Source organism: Phaeoacremonium minimum (assembly GCF_000392275.1).
Source record: "Phaeoacremonium minimum UCRPA7 unplaced genomic scaffold PA7_03_scaffold_222, whole genome shotgun sequence".
Classification (NCBI taxonomy): domain Eukaryota; kingdom Fungi; phylum Ascomycota; class Sordariomycetes; order Togniniales; family Togniniaceae; genus Phaeoacremonium; species Phaeoacremonium minimum.
Genome location: NW_006921127.1, coordinates 281469 through 300303, shown reverse-complemented (window position 1 = coordinate 300303; position 18835 = coordinate 281469). Strand labels below are relative to the sequence as shown.

Below are 18835 nucleotides of genomic sequence, written 5' to 3'. Positions count from 1 at the left end.
CCCGAGACCCCTGTGAGCCTAGGATTCTCGGCGCCTGCGGGCTTGTCCGTTTGGTCCCGTGTGGACCCAGGGGACTTACGGGCATGGCATTAACCGAAGCACTGGAAATCAGGCTTGACAACATAATTCTAATCTGTTCATGCTATGGCGAGACTGGTCTTTACGGCTACTAAAACAATCATTTCTTCTTCCTAGTGTCAGTCACTCCTATGCCCAATGCCGTCCTGTATGAAATAATATAAAAACAGCCCTTCCACCTTGCCGTCCAAAAGCATGCCCATTTTGACAGCCGGAGCCAGAAAGACGGATATAGGGAAATCCCAGAACGCGAAAGGTATATCAAGAACAAAGCCTCTAAACCCCTGAATTGCGATGCATTGAGGTTATTTGAGAAACAAGTCCCCAACGCCGTTGCGCATGGATCGTGTCCGGTCGACATGGTCAAGCCCTAGGAAGTCGTCTTGTGGAGATACCATATCCCATAAGATATCATCTGCAACTTGTTAGTCTCATTGGGAGAAGCACGGGAGCTTTCAGTGGTCCTCACCATCGTTCAGATAATTTGGCTTTGAGTAGTGCGCTCGCCTTACTAGCGCGAATTTGATCTTCTCGAAGCTCTTGCCCTTGAGGCCCGTCCGTTTTTCTAGCCGTTTCTTGGTGTCCACGAACTTTTCGCCCTGCACATGCTATATTAGTTTCATACTTAAACGTAAAACGAGCATAAAGTACATACCTCTTTCATCAGGAATCTAAATGGCATGCCATGCACCCTGCTTGGCTCGTTCTGGAAATGGAAGACATTAATGAATGAGATATCATCTGCCTCGAGCTCATCCTCAGACATCCGTTCGGCAACAACGCTGGTATAATCGTTTATGCTGATTATAGGATATTCGCGGGGAAGCTCGCGGAAGAATTTGTGGCTGCTAGTCTCAAACACCCTGATTCTACCACCCTCAACTTCGTCAGGAATTTGAGCTTTCTTGATCAGCCCCTGGATCAGGTCATCAATGTTACCACTCTTCGTAACGAGTATGTCGAAATGATCCTTCACGAATATTAGCATTCGCATAACAATGGCGTAAGAAATGCCTACCTCCTTGGTGATGCCTTCGCTCAGCCAGGTCACCTTGACATTCTTCTTTGTGTCAAGCTCCGCGAGACTCATATCCAGCACCTCAAAGTAAAGAGCGTCTGGTCGCTGGTTCATGTTTAACTGACCGTAACCGCTAGGAACGAGAATAGATTGTAGGGTCTGGTTTGGTCCTCGCTTCACTGGCGTTCGGGGATTGCCAGTTGCTCCATTAACCGTATAAAATCGAATGTGTGTGGGGTCCACGGTAAGGACAGATCCTACTTTCTCTGCTAGTTGATCGTAACTGATCCGGGAATTTAATACAAGCTCAAATGCTGGGTACTTGGCGGGATCTGATCGTGTGGGATGAGCATGGAACTTCACCGTCTTCTTATTCAACAAGAAATCATAGTATTCCCGCGCATCTTCGAAGCGATCCGACTTCTTCACGCTGTTGATCATAATTAGCAGGTTTATTTCATTTAAAGATTGTTGGACATACCTTTCTTCAGAAGACTTGTTTTCGCCAAGTCCTAAGCGCTTCTCGAGAGCGTGCTTTCGATCAGGAGTTCGTTGAAAGCAGACAATGTCGCCATCTTGCAGTTCAGCGCCTTTCAGAGATTGCTTCGCTTTGAGACCTTCAATCATGTTCGGTTTTATTTCCTCCCACAACATGACCTTCTCATCGCTCGGGAGCTTCTCCCCCCAGCCCATCTTCTTCATGATCAATGGGACGAGATCCTCAACCTTCTTCTCCCGGCTGATGTATACGTGTCCCGCACCACGCAGCTCCTGGGACTCCAAGTCAAAACACTTCAAGAAGAGCAAAATCAAATCGTTCTTGACGACAACGCCATTTTGCTGGCCTTGATAGGTCGGCCATACAGCCTCACCATCTGCGTTCACTTCTTCTGCCACCTCAACCCAGACCCGTAGAGCGTTATCACGATGTGCTACAGCTCGGTTGTATGTCTCCTCCACGGTGGGTCTTAGGTCCATTATCGGCTGATCCGGCCGAGTTGTCTTGTTCTGGCGATTGACCATAATCCAGAGACGCACCCGTTTCGGGTCTTGATTGATATCGGTAGCAACACGTGTGACCAAGTCCTGGAGTGTAGTTGTGCGAAGCAGTCTGTAATAACGCGGGGCAGCAGGGTCCACGTCCGGGTTGGCATCAAACACTGTGAGATCAGTGCCGTTATGGTGTCGAAAGCTTTCATCTGTAATTGCCTTGACGCCAATATATAGGTGCTGCTCGTCTCTCTCTCGGCGCTTAGCCTCCTTCGCCGCAGCCTCCTCCTCAAATCGCTGTTCTATTTGAAGTTAGCCTCGGGCTGCGTCAGGGTGCAAAATATCACACTTACGAAGGTGCTGAGGAGTGTCCTCTTCGGTGACTGGAGTGAGAATCTTATCCAGCCGTGATACCCGAATATAGACCAACATGTATGCGCTGTTCGGCCGCATAATCGGCGTCTTCTTTTGAGTAGGAGCACGCACAGGGCCAGTTGGTGTGCGATATTCTCCACCAAAGTTCTCTTCGAGTACCTCTCGCATGGTGGCCTTCGTCACCTTATCATCATCGTACTTGTAAAACCAGCCTTCCTTGTTCGGCTTGAGGAAAGCGTAGTAATGGCCTGCATTGAGGTCGCCGCTGTGCACTAAGACGCCGTGTAGCTGATACGTCCAAGGCTCAGACTTGTCTGCGTCTTCAGAGAGGTAAGGAGCGGCATCGAAATGCTCGGGGAACTCATAACGATCATTGATCTTCATCATCATATCCCGCTGGATGTCGTATTCAAATCGCTTTAGCTGCAAATGGAGCACATCAGGGAAGCTCATGAAGATGACGCCCTTGTTCGCGTCTTGAAGCTTGTACTCATCGCCAGCGTAGTACTGGTTGTCGCCATCCATCTTCTCGACCTGGATGTAGTCCTTGAAACTCTCCAGTAAGCTCTTGTTACCGCTCACGTTGAGCTGGACGTCCCAGAAGTCTTCGATGCGGCTAGACTCGTAATCGACATTGATACAAGATATGTATGTCTTGATCTTGCCGCTGAACATTCGAGGGAGCACGTTCTCAGCTCTCGTGCCCTTCATTCGCTCCTCCATACGCTCCATGAGCTTGCGTGAGAGCTCTTGAACATCTTGCTGCTCAAAAATGTGCCTAGTCTCCCAACCAAAAGACTTAGTTAGTTCATTGGTTCCGACGGCAGAGTTGGAGGTCTGCAATTGATAAAATAGTCGCTGCAGTGTGTAAGCACTGTTATTCATGCTCTCATCCTGATGTGTAGGGATTTCATATATAGCCTGCGAATGTTAGCTTGATCCCTCTTTGAGTGAAAAAGGCCGAACTACCTTGCGGAAGGCATTTGTGAAGTAGAGGGACTGTAGAAGCGAGTTTAGGTAACAAGTGGCACCCTGGTTCTTGAGCCCGACATATCCGGTCTCCTTCTTCGAGTCGTAGTTATTGAAGTTATGCCATAGAACACCCGTCTCGTCTTCTACGATCCTGACGTATGCTGTGATATTTGCTGTGTCATTCTCAACAAGTGGGCGGGTAGAGCCTTCCCAAGCAACGTTGAACATCTTCCGGAGCTCTAAGAATCTGGTAAAACCCCAATCACTCTCCTCCTTGGTGAATCGATGATGCGCCTGGTGGTGGGAATATATGGTGGGGTCATCGGGGTTCCATAGGACCAGTGCGAATTGGACACAACAGCTCCAGTCTTCGGGTATCGTGTTGGGTTCGAAGCCATGCTCGAGGTAGATGGAACATTGATCGACATTGTTACCATAAGGAAAGAGAAGAATCCGCCTAGATTATCAAATGAGCCCGTGCCGTCACGAGGAGAGGCATTGTCAGCGGGACATACCATGGAAAACCACCTGCTTCAAATACAGGGCCATGCTCCTTCTTTTGTAAGCTCCTCCACCCCTCAACTGTCCATGTGAAAACCGCGTCCTCTAAGATCCTGGGCTCTTCCACTAGCGGAGGAAGCACAATGTCTTTCATAGCATCGTCTGTCCTGATATCAGCATACCGTAAAGAGCCGGCTACCGGCGCCGAGTATTCTGGTCCCACTCACGATCGGTGGCGACTGGTAGATCCTGCAACTGCTCCTGCTCATTGTCGAGATTATTAGGGTCGATGATGGCCAAGTCGTCCTTCTCCACCCCATTCGCAGTCGGCTCGACGATGTGCTCCTCCGAGTCGATCATCATGTCGTTCGGGGAGTGGACGTCTGGGTTGAAGGCCTCAACGGAGACGGTCATGTTAGCAAGTCCAGCCACGGGCGGGTCGCCGTTGGAGCTATCCATCTTGCTCTAGGCTCCAAAGGAATACGGGGAAGGGGAAAAGTGCAGCGAAGAAGTAAAGAAGAGCGCTTGACAAAGCAGCAAGCCTCAGCCGGCTTGCTGGGGGAGGGATTGGTAACTCACCATGGCTGCTGCAGGAGTCCTGAAGAGGGCCTGGGTGTGCGGGGGAGACAGATGCAATGGCGACCTGAGCAAGGAAAGAAGCGATGAGCAAAAACGGGAAGAGCAAAATAAGGCACGCTGCCACTTCCTGATCGGGTATCAGGAGGATGGCGAAACTCTCAGTCAGTCTCTGGCTGGGACTGTCGAGGGAAACTGCCAGCGAAGAGGCTCTCTACTATGGCAGTAAGTGAGTAGGTCTTATTGAGAAAATTGGAGGCAGAAGGCAGAAGGCACCCGTGCAGTACACCACCTAACAGTTGCCAGTCGTAGCAGTTAGTGCTTTCCTTGCAGAGTGGGTGGTTGTCCCACCGGGGGCGCAGCATGACTGAGGGTAATGTACAGTGATGTCGCTCTCTGTCATTGAGTACTCCCTTTCCTGCTGCCATCAGCACAGGTGTGCTGGTAGTGTACTAACAGTGAGTGCTGTGCTGAGACTTAGTGGCCACCCCTCCAATGACGTCCATTCCTCCCTCTTTAGCAAGTGGGTAGGGCCGGGTAGCTTATATCTTAGGTAGGTATGATTAAGCAGCAACAAGACCTACATGTCATGACGAGCTTATAATCAGATCAAGACCGGCGAGCAAGGCTGTGCATGCTGCTGTTTCTCAAACTCCCTTGTGCAAAGCGCATGAACTAGACTGGCACGTCTGTATAGCATTCGATCAACGAAAGTTGCTTTACCTCTTTTCCTCTCATGTACATTGATGTCAGTTACCTACAGGCTTGGGATATTTTAGCCAGGATACTGTAAAGCTGAGACTCCACATGCAACATCAGGTAAGGAAGTGTGGTGTGAGTGAGAACGGCTAGTAAATCATGCCAATGCTGCAACGCCATTGAGAGATGAAGAGGTGTGTATCTACTGTGTTGATGTTCGAATTGATCAACTCGTGCATTCCTGACTAGAATGTCTTGAGAATCTTGTGCACTGACAACGACCAAGTCCGCGAAACTTTCGATTGATACATGAACCGAGTATGGCTCTTCATCATTCATCATACCGTCACTGCCGATATTTCCGATCACATGAGAATAAGACGATTTCTCGGCTTTCCTGTCGGTCAAGAGCCATCCATAACAAATCTATTCAATTCCTAACTCAAGTCGTTAGAAGCCCAGCCCAGCCCAGCTCAGCTCAGTTCAGCTCCTCAGCTTCTAGCATGAGTCTTCGGGTTCCTGGCATTGAATTACCCATTGCAGAGGAGACACGGAATGCTGCAGGGAGTAGGGTAGCACAATGTGAAAAGTGCCCCGTGGGCCATGGCCCTAAAAGTAGATGCCGCAGTGAGCTTCCATCTCTGGCAGTAGAGCTTGTGACAGCGCGCATGTACCATGTAAGCCGACTGATTGTGGGGTAAAATTTGCAAGTCCTGGTATAGTGGTAAGTTTCTGGTAACTGATGTAGGCTTGACTCAAAGCTCTCCCATAGGTAGCACCCCACTTCCACCGTTACTCGTGGTCTGGGCCCTTGACTCTTACATTGTACTGCACCAGCATTCGCTCTTCCTCTGCTTCTTTGGCCTGCCAAACAGCCATGTAGGCGTTCGAAAGCTCCCATTCCCAAGTTTCAATTCGCATGCTCTCGCCGGGATGCTGCTACGCGCGGTGCAGAACGCGCCAATGACCCTCCCGGTGAGGCTTGTGGCGCCGGTAGCAGGACTCCCACTGTTTCGACCAGCTGCAGCAGCAGCAGCAGCAGCAGCACAGAGCCGATGGCTGCAGCATACGCCCAAGTGGCGACCAGTCTCGGTCCTGGACGAGTAAGTTTGCTGTTACTATAGCCCCATTGTGTTTGCTTCCATAGCTGATTCATTCTACAGATGGGTCGCAAAAGAAGCAAGACCTATCAGTCTGCGCCAGCTCATGGTCTTTGGCCGGTCACTGACCGAGGCAAGGCTGATCAGTTCAGCCAACTATGTGCGGACAGAGCTTCCGACGAGGTACGAGACTTCAATGGATCACTCCCAACTATCCCACATTGCTATGCTGCTGATGCTAACTATGCTGCCTCCACAGACTCGCACATCGTATTCGAGACATGCAACAGCTGCCCTACGTCGTCGTGACCAATCCCCACATTAGTGAAGTGTACGACTTGTACTACACTGCCTTTGATACCTTCCGAAAGGTAAAGGAGATCAAGAACCTCGATGACAATGAGCGCTTCTGCAAAACGATCAGCCAGACGCTCAAGGCACACTTGTCGGTCATCCCGAAGCTGGCCATGGGGATACTGGAAAGCAGCGGCCTCATGCCCGCTGAGGAGCTTGACCAGTTCATGAATACTATATTAAGATCAGTATGTCAAATTGCTGATCCCCCTCCGAGCTTCGATGCTGACATACATAGCGTATCTCACGCCGAGTCATCGCGGAACAGCATCTCTCCTTAACCGAGACATTCCACCAACCGTGGTTCTCTCCGGGCTCAAAGTTCTCTGACTCAGATTTCATTGGCGAGGTATTCTTGAAGTGTTATGCCAAAGATGCCATCGAGCGTTGCGGCAAGGCTGTTCAAACACTTGCTAGGCAAGCCTACGGAGAGGATGTCCCCATGCCAGAGATACTGATCGATGGCCATCTGGAGGCGAACTTTCCATATATCCTCAGCCATCTCGAGTATATTATAGGCGAACTGCTGCGAAACTCTGTGCAGGCTGTGATTGAGAAGAGTCAGCGAAGCCACGATTGCTCCAAGAAACTTCCGCCTATAGAGATCACCATCTGCGAAGCTCAACACCACGTCATTATCCGCGTCTCGGATCAAGGCGGCGGTGTACCTCGGGATATCCTCCCATATCTCTGGTCATTTAGCAAAGGGCCCCAAAGTCAAAGAATTCTGGCGAACTTAGAGCAGGTGCCGAAAATGGCAGCAACATTGCAGGAGTTACGGGTAGAGGAGCCAGTAGCCAAGCCGAAAGATGAGGCGCGAGGGAGTTCATTGTCATCATTAACAAGCAGACCTCCGAATCTGCGTTTGGGTATGGGTCTGCCATTGAGCAGGGTTTATGCGGAGTATTGGGCGGGCAGTCTAGAATTGCATAGTCTGGAAGGTTACGGCGTGGATGCATTTCTCCAAATCTCGAAGCTGGGCAACAAGAACGAGCAGTTAACGACTCGGGCGAGCATGGATGCTGTTTAAAGAGAGGCAGGATGCGGCTCGTAAAGTGGAGATACCCATCAATGGAAACACTTTGTTGAAGCATGAGTAACATTATCACTCTTTCCGGAACAAGCAATACTCAGTGAAAAGTGCAGCCATTCTCATTATCTGGTATCATGAAAAGGGATACAGAATTACATCGTAAGTAAGGTAAGAGGGCTTGAAGACGGGGAATAAGGAGGACAAAAAAAAGGAAACTATTGAGCTTGCCGCACAGCCGGGACGCTTTTCGTCTTCTTCATCCGTACTTTTTCAGCTGCCCACCAAGTGAAAAGGAAACAAACAACAAGCTTTGTCAGAACATCCTAATGACCATCAAGCTGCAGGATCGATGATCACACCCCCTTGGCGCTGGGGGATATCCATAATCCTTCCTCATAGTGATATTGCCTGAGACAGATGCATAAATCCGGCTGCTATGGAGCATGTACTCCTGATAAGCAATACGGAATTGTTCTCGGGCAGTTTTAGCGGCTTAGACAAGTTGAGTGATTTAGCGGCGGCCGTGGGAGCGGACCGCGCTGCCCTGCATCTGCTCAAGCTCTGTCTCGAGCGACTTGATCTGAGCATGGGTCTGCTCAAGATCCTTGTTGAGGCGATCACGCTCTGCGATGAGCTTCTGCTCCCATTGCCTGAATCGCTGTTCCTCGATCTTAACTTGCTCAGTGAATCGCTTCCGGAGGGCCTCTTCCTCCTCCTTGAACTTGGGGTTGTCTAGCTTTCTCGGGCGAGCCTCTCCGAACTTGCGTGTCTCCATTTGTTGAGCGCGGTAGGCCTCGTAGTGCAGCTCCTCGGTTGTGTGAATAAGGTCGAGCATGTGAGTTCGGATCAGAATAGATCGCAGTTTCTTGAAGTCGCAGTGGTCCTCATTCTCGACCTCAGCAACACCCCATGAGTACTGACGGCCCTTGACAATGCGGCCATCACCAGTCTTCACATCCTTCTCGGAGCCAATAACGGCAAACGGCATAGCACCCATAAGGCTTCGTGCGTGCTGAGCGGCAGCCTCATCGTCCTCCTCGACTGGTGGCTGATAGATCTTGATGCTCTGGGCCTCGATAACAGCTCGGATCTAAGAAAGAATGTCGTCAGTAACCACTTCAAATGGCGATGGTTGAAGAAGCGCCTACCTTCGCCTTAAACTTGGCTAAGTCGGCAGGGCTCAGGGTATCAGCCTTAGCAATGACAGGGATAAGGTTGACTCTGGAGCAGAGGCGCTTCATGACCTCGATGTCGAGGGGCTTCAGAGTGTGACCGGTAGGGCGGATGAAGTACAGGCAGGCATGGACTCGAAGGTCAATCTTGTCCTGTCGGCGAGGCTGCTGCTCCTGCAACATGTAGGACTCATGCTGATCATCCAAAAACTCGATGATAGGCATCCAAGAATCGCGGTTGTTGACGTAGTCGCCGAAGCCCGGGGTATCGATAACGGTCAATCGGACTGGGCGAGATGATGAGCTTCAGCTTAGAATTAGGGAGCTGCTGTATAATTACCCTTGAAGAACTTCTCCTCCAGCTCGGCCTTTGTGATCTCAATCTCCACAGTCTTGTCGACCTGCTTCTGGTGGCGACGCTTGTGGTCGGCATAATTCTTAATTGTCGTAGAGAACAGTGTGTTGATGAAGGTCGTCTTGCCGAGGCCGGACTCGCCAGCAACCTATCAAATCATCAGTATAGATGGCTTTGGAATCGTCTGCAGTGTTGTAGGGTGTTTACCATGATGGTGAAGGCGGCACCTCTCTTCGCGACGATTTTGTGTCGCTGGTTGGGCAGATTGGCAATGCCAATCGGTGAGGCGCTTTCTGCAGCAGTAGGAGCCATCGTAAAGGTAGCGTCGGAATGTAAACCTGGAGAAACGGGATTGCTTGATGGGAAGGAGCTTAAAATGCCGATACGAGTATTGAGATCCCCTCAATGATGGCAATTGAGAAGAACAAGGCTGGGGTCGCAAAACAAAAAATGGACGGATGTTTCAATGTTGACAACTAGAGTAAAGGCGGAGAGAGCTCGAGCCGTTCAGGAGAAGTCCTCACCTGTCAAATTTCCAGACGCACAGGGCAGCAGGAGTGCCCCCTTGGCCCCCTTTTCCTAGGTCCCTTCCGGCTCCTGCCCTGGCAGCACTACGACTGCCGCCTTGCCCTTTCCAGACAAGTGCCGGAGCACCGCCATTAGTTTTCACCGACCCCGCCAAAATTTTTGGAAAAAGTTCCCAAGCGACCATAGACCCATGCAGCCCACCTACGACACTGTGAAGAGCTTCGAGATAGCCCTCCATTCCTCCACCTGCATATCGAAGGAGAAATGGCTAGCAGGTAACCATGAAGACAGATTTTAAGGTATGTAAACTTCAGAGCTGTATAATTCATCAGAATCACTAATCGTCAATTAGTTTTCCAATCTTCTTGGAACTGTCTATTGTCAGGGCAATCTTCTGTATAGTCCTGATGGCACCCATCTATACTCGCCAGTAGGAAATAGGGTGACAGTCTTCGATTTGGTCAAGTATGTTCAAACTCCTATGCAATCGTCGCCTCATTGCTCTTATTGACCTGATATATAGCAACAAATCATTCACCTTGCCGTTTGCGCACCGAAAGAACATCACAAGGATCGGCCTCACGCCTCAAGGGAATTTGCTCCTCTCAATTGACGAAGATGGCCACGCTATCCTGACCAATGTGCCCCGGCGCATTGGGATATATCACTTCTCCTTCCGATCCCGCGTTACAGCACTCTCGTTTTCTCCGTCTGGGCGCTACTTCGCCGTTGGATTGGGAAGGAAACTCGAGGTCTGGCATGTGCCCTCCACACCGGACTCGAACGCAGAGGGCGAGCTGGAGTTTGCACCGTTTGTGCGCCACCACACACATACCGGACATTTCGATGATGTGCGATTTATTGAATGGTCGAGCGATTCCCGATTCTTCATCAGCGCCTCCAAGGACTTGACGGCAAGGATATGGAGCGTAAATCCAGAGGAAGGATTCACACCCACAGTCCTGTCAGGTCACAGGCAGGCTGTGGTCGGTGCTTGGTTCTCGCAGGACCAGGAGACTATATACACAGTCAGCAAAGATGGTGCGGTCTTTGACTGGCAATACAAAGGCCCACAGCGAGACGAAGATGATATGGACGAAGACGAAGATGAGTCCAAGATGCGCTGGAGGATAGTGGGCCGGCATTACTTCATGCAAAACAATGCTCATCTAAGGTGTGCTGCCTTCCATCCAGAGTCAAACCTGCTTGTTGCCGGCTTCTCAAACGGAATTTTTGGTCTATACGAAATGCCCGACTTCAACATGATACATACGCTTAGCATCTCTCAAAACGAGATCGACTTTGTCACAATCAACAGAAGTGGAGAGTGGTTAGCATTTGGTGCTTCCAAGCTGGGCCAGTTGCTAGTTTGGGAGTGGCAGTCGGAGTCTTATATCCTGAAGCAGCAAGGTCATTTTGATTCCATGAACTCCCTGGTATACTCCCCTGATGGCCAGCGCATTATCACAACTGCCGATGACGGCAAAATCAAAGTGTGGGATATAGAGTCCGGCTTCTGTATTGTGACTTTTACAGAACATACAAGTGGTGTCACGGCCTGCGAGTTTGCGAAGAAAGGCAATGTCCTCTTCACATCCAGTCTTGACGGCTCTATAAGAGCTTGGGATTTGATACGGTATCGAAACTTCAGAACATTCACAGCACCGACACGACTATCGTTTTCATGCATGGCTGTTGATCCCAGCGGGGAGGTGGTTGCTGCTGGCTCGCTCGATTCTTTCGACGTTCACATCTGGTCCGTCCAGACCGGGCAGCTACTCGATCAATTATCAGGACACGAAGGTCCTATATCTTCACTCGCATTCGCGCCAAATGGAGGCCTGCTAGTCAGTGGAAGCTGGGACAGAACGGCCAGAATATGGTCCATTTTCGACAGAACGCAAACAAGCGAGCCTATACAGTTGCAGGCAGATTTGCTCGACATTGCATTCCGGCCGGATTCATTACAGCTCGCCATTTCTACTTTAGACGGACAACTCACTTTCTGGTCTGTGTCAGAAGCCGAACAAGTAGCTGGACTGGACGGCCGCCGAGATGTATCTGGCGGGCGGAAAATCACTGACCGTAGAACAGCAGCCAACGTCGCTGGAACGAAGAGTTTCAACACCATCCGATATAGCACCGATGGAAGCTGTCTACTTGCCGCAGGTAACAGCAAATATATTTGCTTGTACTCGGTTTCCACCATGGTTCTCCTCAAGAAGTTCACAGTGAGTGTGAACTTGTCCCTTTCTGGGACACAGGAGTTTCTCAACAGCAAGCTTCTGACAGAAGCTGGCCCAGCTGATATGATCGATGATCAAGGCGAGGCCTCTGACCGGGAGGACCGCATTGATAGGTCACTTCCGGGCTCGAAGCGTGGCGGTGATCCTTCTGCACGAAGGAAGATGCCAGAAGTTCGAGTAAATGGCGTGGCCTTCTCGCCAGCTGGCACAGCCTTCTGCGCAGCATCTACTGAAGGGTTGCTTATCTACAGCGTGGACAACACGCTGCAATTCGACCCCTTCGATCTCAACATGGAGATCACGCCGGCGTCTACGCTGGCAGTCCTAGAAAATGAGAGAGATTACCTCAAAGCACTTGTCATGGCATTCCGCCTCAACGAAGCGGGCTTGATCAAGCGAGTGTTCGAGGCAGTGCCTTATACCGACATACCCTTGGTTGTGGCTGATTTCCCAACAGTCTACGTACCGAGGCTGCTCCGATTCGTCGCTGCACAAACTGAGCAATCACCGCATATAGAATTTTGTCTGCTTTGGATCAAAGCCCTCGTTGACAAGCACGGAGCTTGGTTGACGGCCAATAGGGGTAAAGCGGACGTGGAGCTGCGAGTAGTCGCTCGCGCTGTCACAAGGATGCGGGACGAGATCCGCAGGTTAGCCGATGAGAATGTCTACATGGTGGACTATCTCCTCGGACAAGTGGGCACTAAGGATGCGACGCAAACCAATGGATTGCTGGCCGGTGCATTGCCAGAGGATGCTGAGGTGAAGCTTCTCACTAGACAGGAGAAACTGAGCTTTGACGACCTCATATCGGAGCACGCCGAGGAAGAGGAGTGGATAGGCCTCGATTAGATTACATATAGAATATAATGTGCTCGCAATGACTGCCACTGGATCGCATGGTAAATTCCATTGCCCTCTAAGCCTATAATGCACGCTGTCCATGCCTGTGCCGTTCCAACCATCGCTCATATCCCATAATTCAGCGACATTACAATAAGAAGAGTTGTTACAATCTTAGCCTTCAAAGTTTTGCCTGGTCTGGCACATCCTGTAACCATGTTAGAGGAGGTTCGTGCTATGTCAACACTTCAAACACTTACCTTCCACATCTCATCTAGACCAGCCCCCCTCACCCAATTCGGACCTGGTCCCTCAACAGAATCCACGACCATATGATGAACCTTCATCCAAAGGTCTTCGCCCTTAATACGCATCCAGTCCTTGTCCTCGTATTTCTTTGATATATTTTGACAAAGGCCAGCTGCGCGGGCGAGCTTGATAGCGTGTCCGTCATCATGCAGATTATGAATTCGAGAGACCAGATCTGAAGTACGCCGTAAGCATCAGGGGGTCGGAAAGACAAAATAGCGCGATGATACTCACCACTTGCTTGTTTGATCTCCCCTGGTTTCTCCTTCGGTGTGTAGGATACGATTGCTTCCAGAGGCAACGCTGGAGCAGAGCGAGCTGCATACTGGACTAGGTCCATCCTGATCTTGTACTCCAAGAGACGTCTTTTGGACTCCAGAGAAAATGCTGGTTCAGCGTTGAACGCCAGAAAAAGAGGGGATGAGTTGACGTGATGTCTGCTCAAAATATTAGCAGGGCATCCCTACCCTCTATTTCGAAAACTAGGTATACTCGCATCAAAAAGAAGTCAAACTTGATATGTTTGGGTGGGTGGATAGCTGCACCAGCTGCAGCATACACACACGCATTGAACATCTCAACCGTCTTCTCCTCAAGCTCCTCCGGGCGAACTTTGACCTGGCTAGTGATAGCGAGCATCTCCTCCTTTGCTCGCTTGAGCACACCGTCCCTGATCTTATTGCTGTCTCCAGCCTGAGCCGAGTTGGCCAACTTCTGATCCGCATACACCGCATCGAGGAGGGACACTATCGAGGGCATCGGCGTGTTGGCTGACTCATTTGCCCTCTTCTCGCTGGCGAAAAGGAATTCCTTCAGGTCATTGCGATGGACGCACGTCTGCGCTAGGGCCTCGGCCACGATGGCTGGCTGCGCCCACTCGACTCCGTACATCAGCTGAATCAGGGGGTGAAGAAAGCCGGCGAAGAGTCGTGCCAGCATGTCATCTGCCGACTCGGTGCCCGCGAAAACGTACTCATTGAGAACAGCCTGCCAACCCTTGGCCTCGATCTCCCGCTGGAAGAATTGCAAAAAGTCAGGATAGTATTGCTCCTTGCCAAGATACTTCTGAGCATTCTCCCATGACTTGAGGTCCTCGATGACACGATCATGAGACTTGAGAACACGGCGCTGGTAGCCCGCATTGTTATCATATCCCCTTTGTAGCGCCTGAGGCCCAGCACCTGTGCCGTACAGAGCCAAGATGTGATGAACGATCTTGAATCGTCTTGTTAGCTGACAGGTGTTGACATGGACCACGGGGGCTTACATGGTTGTGAAATCCATCGTTGTTAAAGAATACGTGATGTTGCTTGCCGTTTGTTAGCACATGAGTCCCAAAAACCTGTTGAGAGCGAATATTCTCACCTCAAGATCCTTTTGCAAGAGCTCTGAAGCCTTATTGGCGGCGTCGGCAGTTTGATCAAACTTCCACAAACCAGAGTCCTCGGGGACTACATGCATTTGATATGGTGTCGCCATATTGGTTAGACGTCTAGAGCTACTGGGGATGATGCTTGGCAATCTCCTGAAGACGGCATTTGCGCACCGAGTGGCCGTTTTGGAGGAGAGCATCCGGACGAGACCAGCCTGTCTTATAGATCGTATCGCTATATGCACGACAAGAAAGACTCCGCGTCATAAATAGCAGGCACGACACACGTGAACTCTTGGCCACTCCAACTCATTACTAATTTGAGGCTTCGGGAGGAGGCAGATCTATCGGACTACAAGATAATTGGCCTGGCCCCAAGTGTCTAGAGGTGTGCTACCTCGTAAGACCGGGAGCCTGAGATCTCGTCGTCTGCTTCGGAGGCCGAAATGAGGCGTTGTGCTCTCGGGGTTAAGCCTTGACTCTATGAGGTATGTAAGTAACACCGCAGGCAGTAATATGACACAAGATCAACGTAACAGACGGACCAAATAAGGTCCAGAATCCCACAATTAGAGGAGGTCAAGGGCCTAATAAGAAGCCGAATGAACCAATGCCGCGATGCGAGTCTGGGTGGCTGTAAGTGAATGCTAGTACCACAAAGGGCCCAATAGAAGGGTGGCGGTTGTAAGCCACGGGACTTGGGCACTTCCCCAGATTCACATCTCGAATGACATCATGAGCTGCTGCATCAGTGCACAATTTAGTGCAGTTAGGTCCCTGGGAATGTCTACCTAGGCCGGAGCTAGGTAGGTTATATCTGTGCTTGTGAAAATCTACCATAATTCCTAATACACACGTTCGAAGTGAGGTATACTACCTATATTGGGTGGCTTAATCAAGTAATCGCTCATAATTCCCATATGGTTGGTAGCTCCTTCTGCGTGAAGCGTTCTAGAGTCTTGGAGAGCCGTATTGTCAACAGCCGGAATGCTGCTCTTCATTTCCGATATTACGGTAATTGTTCTCAGCTTCTACCTGGTGGCGTCTTTGTGAGAGAGTAGAGCTCTGTCCAACTATCTGCCTTTGGCACCCTGCAGCATGTTCATCGTTGCATGTTTTGTATGTACACGAGGACCACAAGCTACTTGGCTGCTTCGTCTGCTTCAAACCGACCAGAAATCCGCCATGATCCCCTGCTGCACGACAGCAATAACCTCCAGCAGTGTACCTATTCTATTGAATGGTCGACAGTCTGTCAAATCACAGCATCACGGCACGATTGAAACAACAGCAGAGCAACGCAGGCTTGTGATCACCTGTTGAACGGCCATTGAATGCATCCAACCGAGATCCAAAATATCAAATTGCCAGTGCACGCGGCATGAACGCATACGCTACCATAAGGCCTGGCTTTATGGCGCCCGTGTCAAACACAACAAGATCACCAGGTTTGGTCAATGGCAAGTCTCGGCGACTTTCCTCTCGACTCCAGGGGTCTTTTTGAAGAGCCGGCCGGGGATTGCCAGCTGTTGGTGTGGGAGAGCCATCCAGTATCCTGGTTACCACCATGGCTCGTTTCAGCGACTCGAAACCTCACCAAAGCCTGTGACACCCTCCTTTACGGACGCTTTCGAAACACCGCTTCAATGGGGCTTTCCCCTCGAGCCCCTCAACCAGGCACCGCCTCCCGGGAAGGCCCCTGATTCTGCACCCGTCGATCTCTCGTGAGCCTCGCACGGAGCCAAGAGAGCTCGGAGCTGACAACTCTTATGGTCGGCCATGCTCAGCTCAGTCCACCTGCTCCTCGGAACCACAAGGCCTGCGCCAATCATCAACAGGGCCTTCTGACAACCTTATGCCTGCCAAAACCTCAACCAGTGTTTGACATTTCCTCTTTCGCACCACTGCTTCTATCCTTGGGATAGTCACGTTGCATTGTGGCAGCCAAGTGGCCTCCGCATCACATTTGTAGACTGCGTTCTTTCCACAAAGGAGTGGTGCCGGTGCTGGCATGGCGAGCAAAACACAGCTGTTGAGCATGTGCATTTCTTCCTGGACGGTTTTCTCGGATGGCTCATCTGATCAGTGTCGGATTCTTCTTCTCTTCTCCTTCTCTTTCTCTTCATGTCTTCGCTGCTCAGTCGGTGGAGGCTTCAAGTGCGGCCTTCACCTAATTGTTAATTCTCTTTTCCTATGTGTACTAGACGAGACCTACGCGGTCCGGTATCTCGCTCTCAATGCGATATTTGTGCTCGTACGCGGCGTCGGTAGCATTGGTGTTATCTACATGGGCAGAGCTCTCACACGGTAGTGCTCTTCGGCGGCGAGAGGTTGATACCCCTTCGTCTGCCGATTTTATACGGCGGTCTTTTTCCGCAGGTGAGCCATCAGCTACTAGGTCGTCTTTGTGACCCTCATCTAACACCCTCCGCAGCCACAGTCATTGGTGACTTTGTATATATCGACGGTGGAGAAGTTTCCCAAGTCGTTAATGGAGCTCAGCCTCCATCAGATCATCCCTCTTACCCTGTTAACTCTACATTATCAATCAGCCTGAGAGAGTCGTGGACGAACTCGACGGTTCCTTTCAATTCAATTTCAAAGCAGGGCGCGTTGAATGCCCCAGTATTAAATAACCAAGCCATTTGGACCGACCTTTCGGCCAGCTCGTTCTGGATATGGGGAGGCTCTGCTGCATCTCCCAACGACCCACCGGAAGATGAGTCCTGGGAGTTCTTCGCCGACGGTGGCGGTGGCGGCTTCTGGTCAATTAAGATACCGTCCAACCAAAGAGCCTTTGATGAGCTCGTCCGTCCAGATGGATGTGCCTTCACGCATAGTTCTGACGTTGGTTACTGCTTCGGCGGTCTGGTTACATCGCAGTCCAATGCCACCGTGACAAGTGACATTGCGGTGCCCGGTCTTGTCTCCATGGGTATGAAGTCCACCGTCTGGACTAATACCTCGACGAGCGGCTTCGGGAAGTTCGGCACCATGGTGAATGGAGCCGCTGAGTTCGTACCATTCGGTCCAAACGGATTGATCATGCTGCTTGGAGGTGTAGAGGGCCCGTCGACAGACTTTGCCCTCTCCTCGACTGACCTGGGCTTCACCAACATCACCTTCTATGATCCCATCTCACGACAATGGTTCTCACAAGCAACCACTGGAGATCGACCGACTGGTCGCCAGCGCTTCTGTACTGTTGGAGTACAGGGGCCAAACAACACTTACGAAATATTCTTGTACGGCGGTCTGGAGACAGCAGCCGTTACCACCTCTGACGAAGTCTTTGTCCTCTCCCTTCCGGGCTTCGTCTTTACGAAGGCAAACAGTACCCTGTCCACACCACGTGCCGACCATGCCTGCGTGGCGGTTGGCGATGGCAAGAGACAAGTGCTGTCCATCGGGGGGACGAATGCTATGAAAGGATATCCAGAGTCGATGACCGACCCCGACCCATGGGCGCAGGGGCTCGGTATTTTCGATATGACCACTTTAGAATGGACAGCCTCCTATGATGTTGACGCGGCAGCGTACGACACCCCTGAGGTTGTGCAAGAGTTCTATCGCAATGGCGGCCTAGACGCGGTCGTCTGGACCAACGACGAGGTAAAAGACATTTTTACGTCGGGTGACAAGCCAGACTTTGGTTCAGGCGCTGGAGGAGGGAACGACAACACCACAGGCAGCGGTGGTGACGGCGGCAATGATGGCGGCTCCAGCTCGAACAACTCCTCAAATGCTCTTCCCCTCGGCGCCGTGATCGGAATCGCCATCGGCGGAGGGATCATCGTGCTCGGCATCGCAGCAGGCTTTCTATTCTGCGCCCTCCGCCGCCGGCGCGAGGCCTTCACCTTCTCCTTCCTCCCAGCCCGCAACACCAGCAATAGCAACAACAGCAGCAGCCGCCGACCAGCAACCTCGACGATATCCCGCACCCACACCGCCAGCAGCTCGGTGTCGTCGACCGCGCCCCTGAACCTGCGCGCGCGGCGGTCGGCCACGGACCTGCATGCGCCCGACACGCCCGCGCGCTGGGACAGGACGGCGCCGCCGGCGGACGGGTACAGCGTCTTCGTCAAGGGGAACGCGACGCCCATCGTGCCGATGGCGACGTCGGGCCCGCTGGCGAGCAACCCCATCACTATGAACTCGGCGCTGGCTAGTCGCAGGGGACGCCCGGCCCTGAGGGCCATACGCACGGCGACGGCGGAGGACGTCCGCAGGACTGGCTCTATCCGTGTGTATCAGAAGACAGATGGGTAATATTGCATGCATGCATGCATGCGTGCATGCGTGCATGCGTGCATG

The 18835-nt window shown here is 51.4% G+C and overlaps 6 protein-coding genes across 6 annotated transcripts; 3 read left to right on the top strand and 3 right to left on the bottom strand.

Annotated features, from left to right (window-relative positions):
* Positions 1-533: 533 nt before the first annotated feature.
* Positions 534-4393, bottom strand: UCRPA7_3040 (putative ubiquitin carboxyl-terminal hydrolase protein; the record flags this gene model as incomplete). The annotated part of the gene is made up of 7 exons (XM_007915620.1): positions 534-686; positions 734-1526; positions 1578-2388; positions 2440-3382; positions 3431-3890; positions 3949-4096; positions 4162-4393. The coding sequence occupies 7 exons, from the start codon at positions 4391-4393 to the stop codon at positions 534-536; spliced, it is 3540 nt and encodes a 1179-aa protein (XP_007913811.1).
* Positions 4394-6415: 2022 nt separating this feature from the next.
* Positions 6416-6944, top strand: UCRPA7_3039 (putative pyruvate dehydrogenase protein; the record flags this gene model as incomplete). The annotated part of the gene is made up of 2 exons (XM_007915552.1): positions 6416-6492; positions 6569-6944. The coding sequence occupies 2 exons, from the start codon at positions 6416-6418 to the stop codon at positions 6942-6944; spliced, it is 453 nt and encodes a 150-aa protein (XP_007913743.1).
* Positions 6945-8207: 1263 nt separating this feature from the next.
* UCRPA7_3038 (putative cell division control protein 12 protein) lies at positions 8208-9535 on the bottom strand (the record flags this gene model as incomplete). Its single annotated transcript, XM_007915587.1, has 4 exons — positions 8208-8786; positions 8845-9155; positions 9209-9371; positions 9431-9535. The coding sequence occupies 4 exons, from the start codon at positions 9533-9535 to the stop codon at positions 8208-8210; spliced, it is 1158 nt and encodes a 385-aa protein (XP_007913778.1).
* A 683-nt stretch (positions 9536-10218) lies between these two features.
* On the top strand, positions 10219-12849 carry UCRPA7_3037 (putative periodic tryptophan protein 2 protein; the record flags this gene model as incomplete). The annotated part of the gene is made up of 1 exon (XM_007915617.1): positions 10219-12849. The coding sequence occupies one exon, from the start codon at positions 10219-10221 to the stop codon at positions 12847-12849; it is 2631 nt and encodes an 876-aa protein (XP_007913808.1).
* Positions 12850-13021: 172 nt separating this feature from the next.
* UCRPA7_3036 (putative HypA protein) lies at positions 13022-14610 on the bottom strand (the record flags this gene model as incomplete). Its single annotated transcript, XM_007915539.1, has 6 exons — positions 13022-13048; positions 13101-13324; positions 13384-13586; positions 13709-14364; positions 14417-14458; positions 14515-14610. The coding sequence occupies 6 exons, from the start codon at positions 14608-14610 to the stop codon at positions 13022-13024; spliced, it is 1248 nt and encodes a 415-aa protein (XP_007913730.1).
* A 2848-nt stretch (positions 14611-17458) lies between these two features.
* Positions 17459-18790, top strand: UCRPA7_3035 (putative kelch repeat protein; the record flags this gene model as incomplete). The annotated part of the gene is made up of 1 exon (XM_007915538.1): positions 17459-18790. One exon carries the CDS (start codon positions 17459-17461, stop codon positions 18788-18790), a length of 1332 nt encoding a protein of 443 aa, XP_007913729.1.
* Positions 18791-18835: the final 45 nt, after the last annotated feature.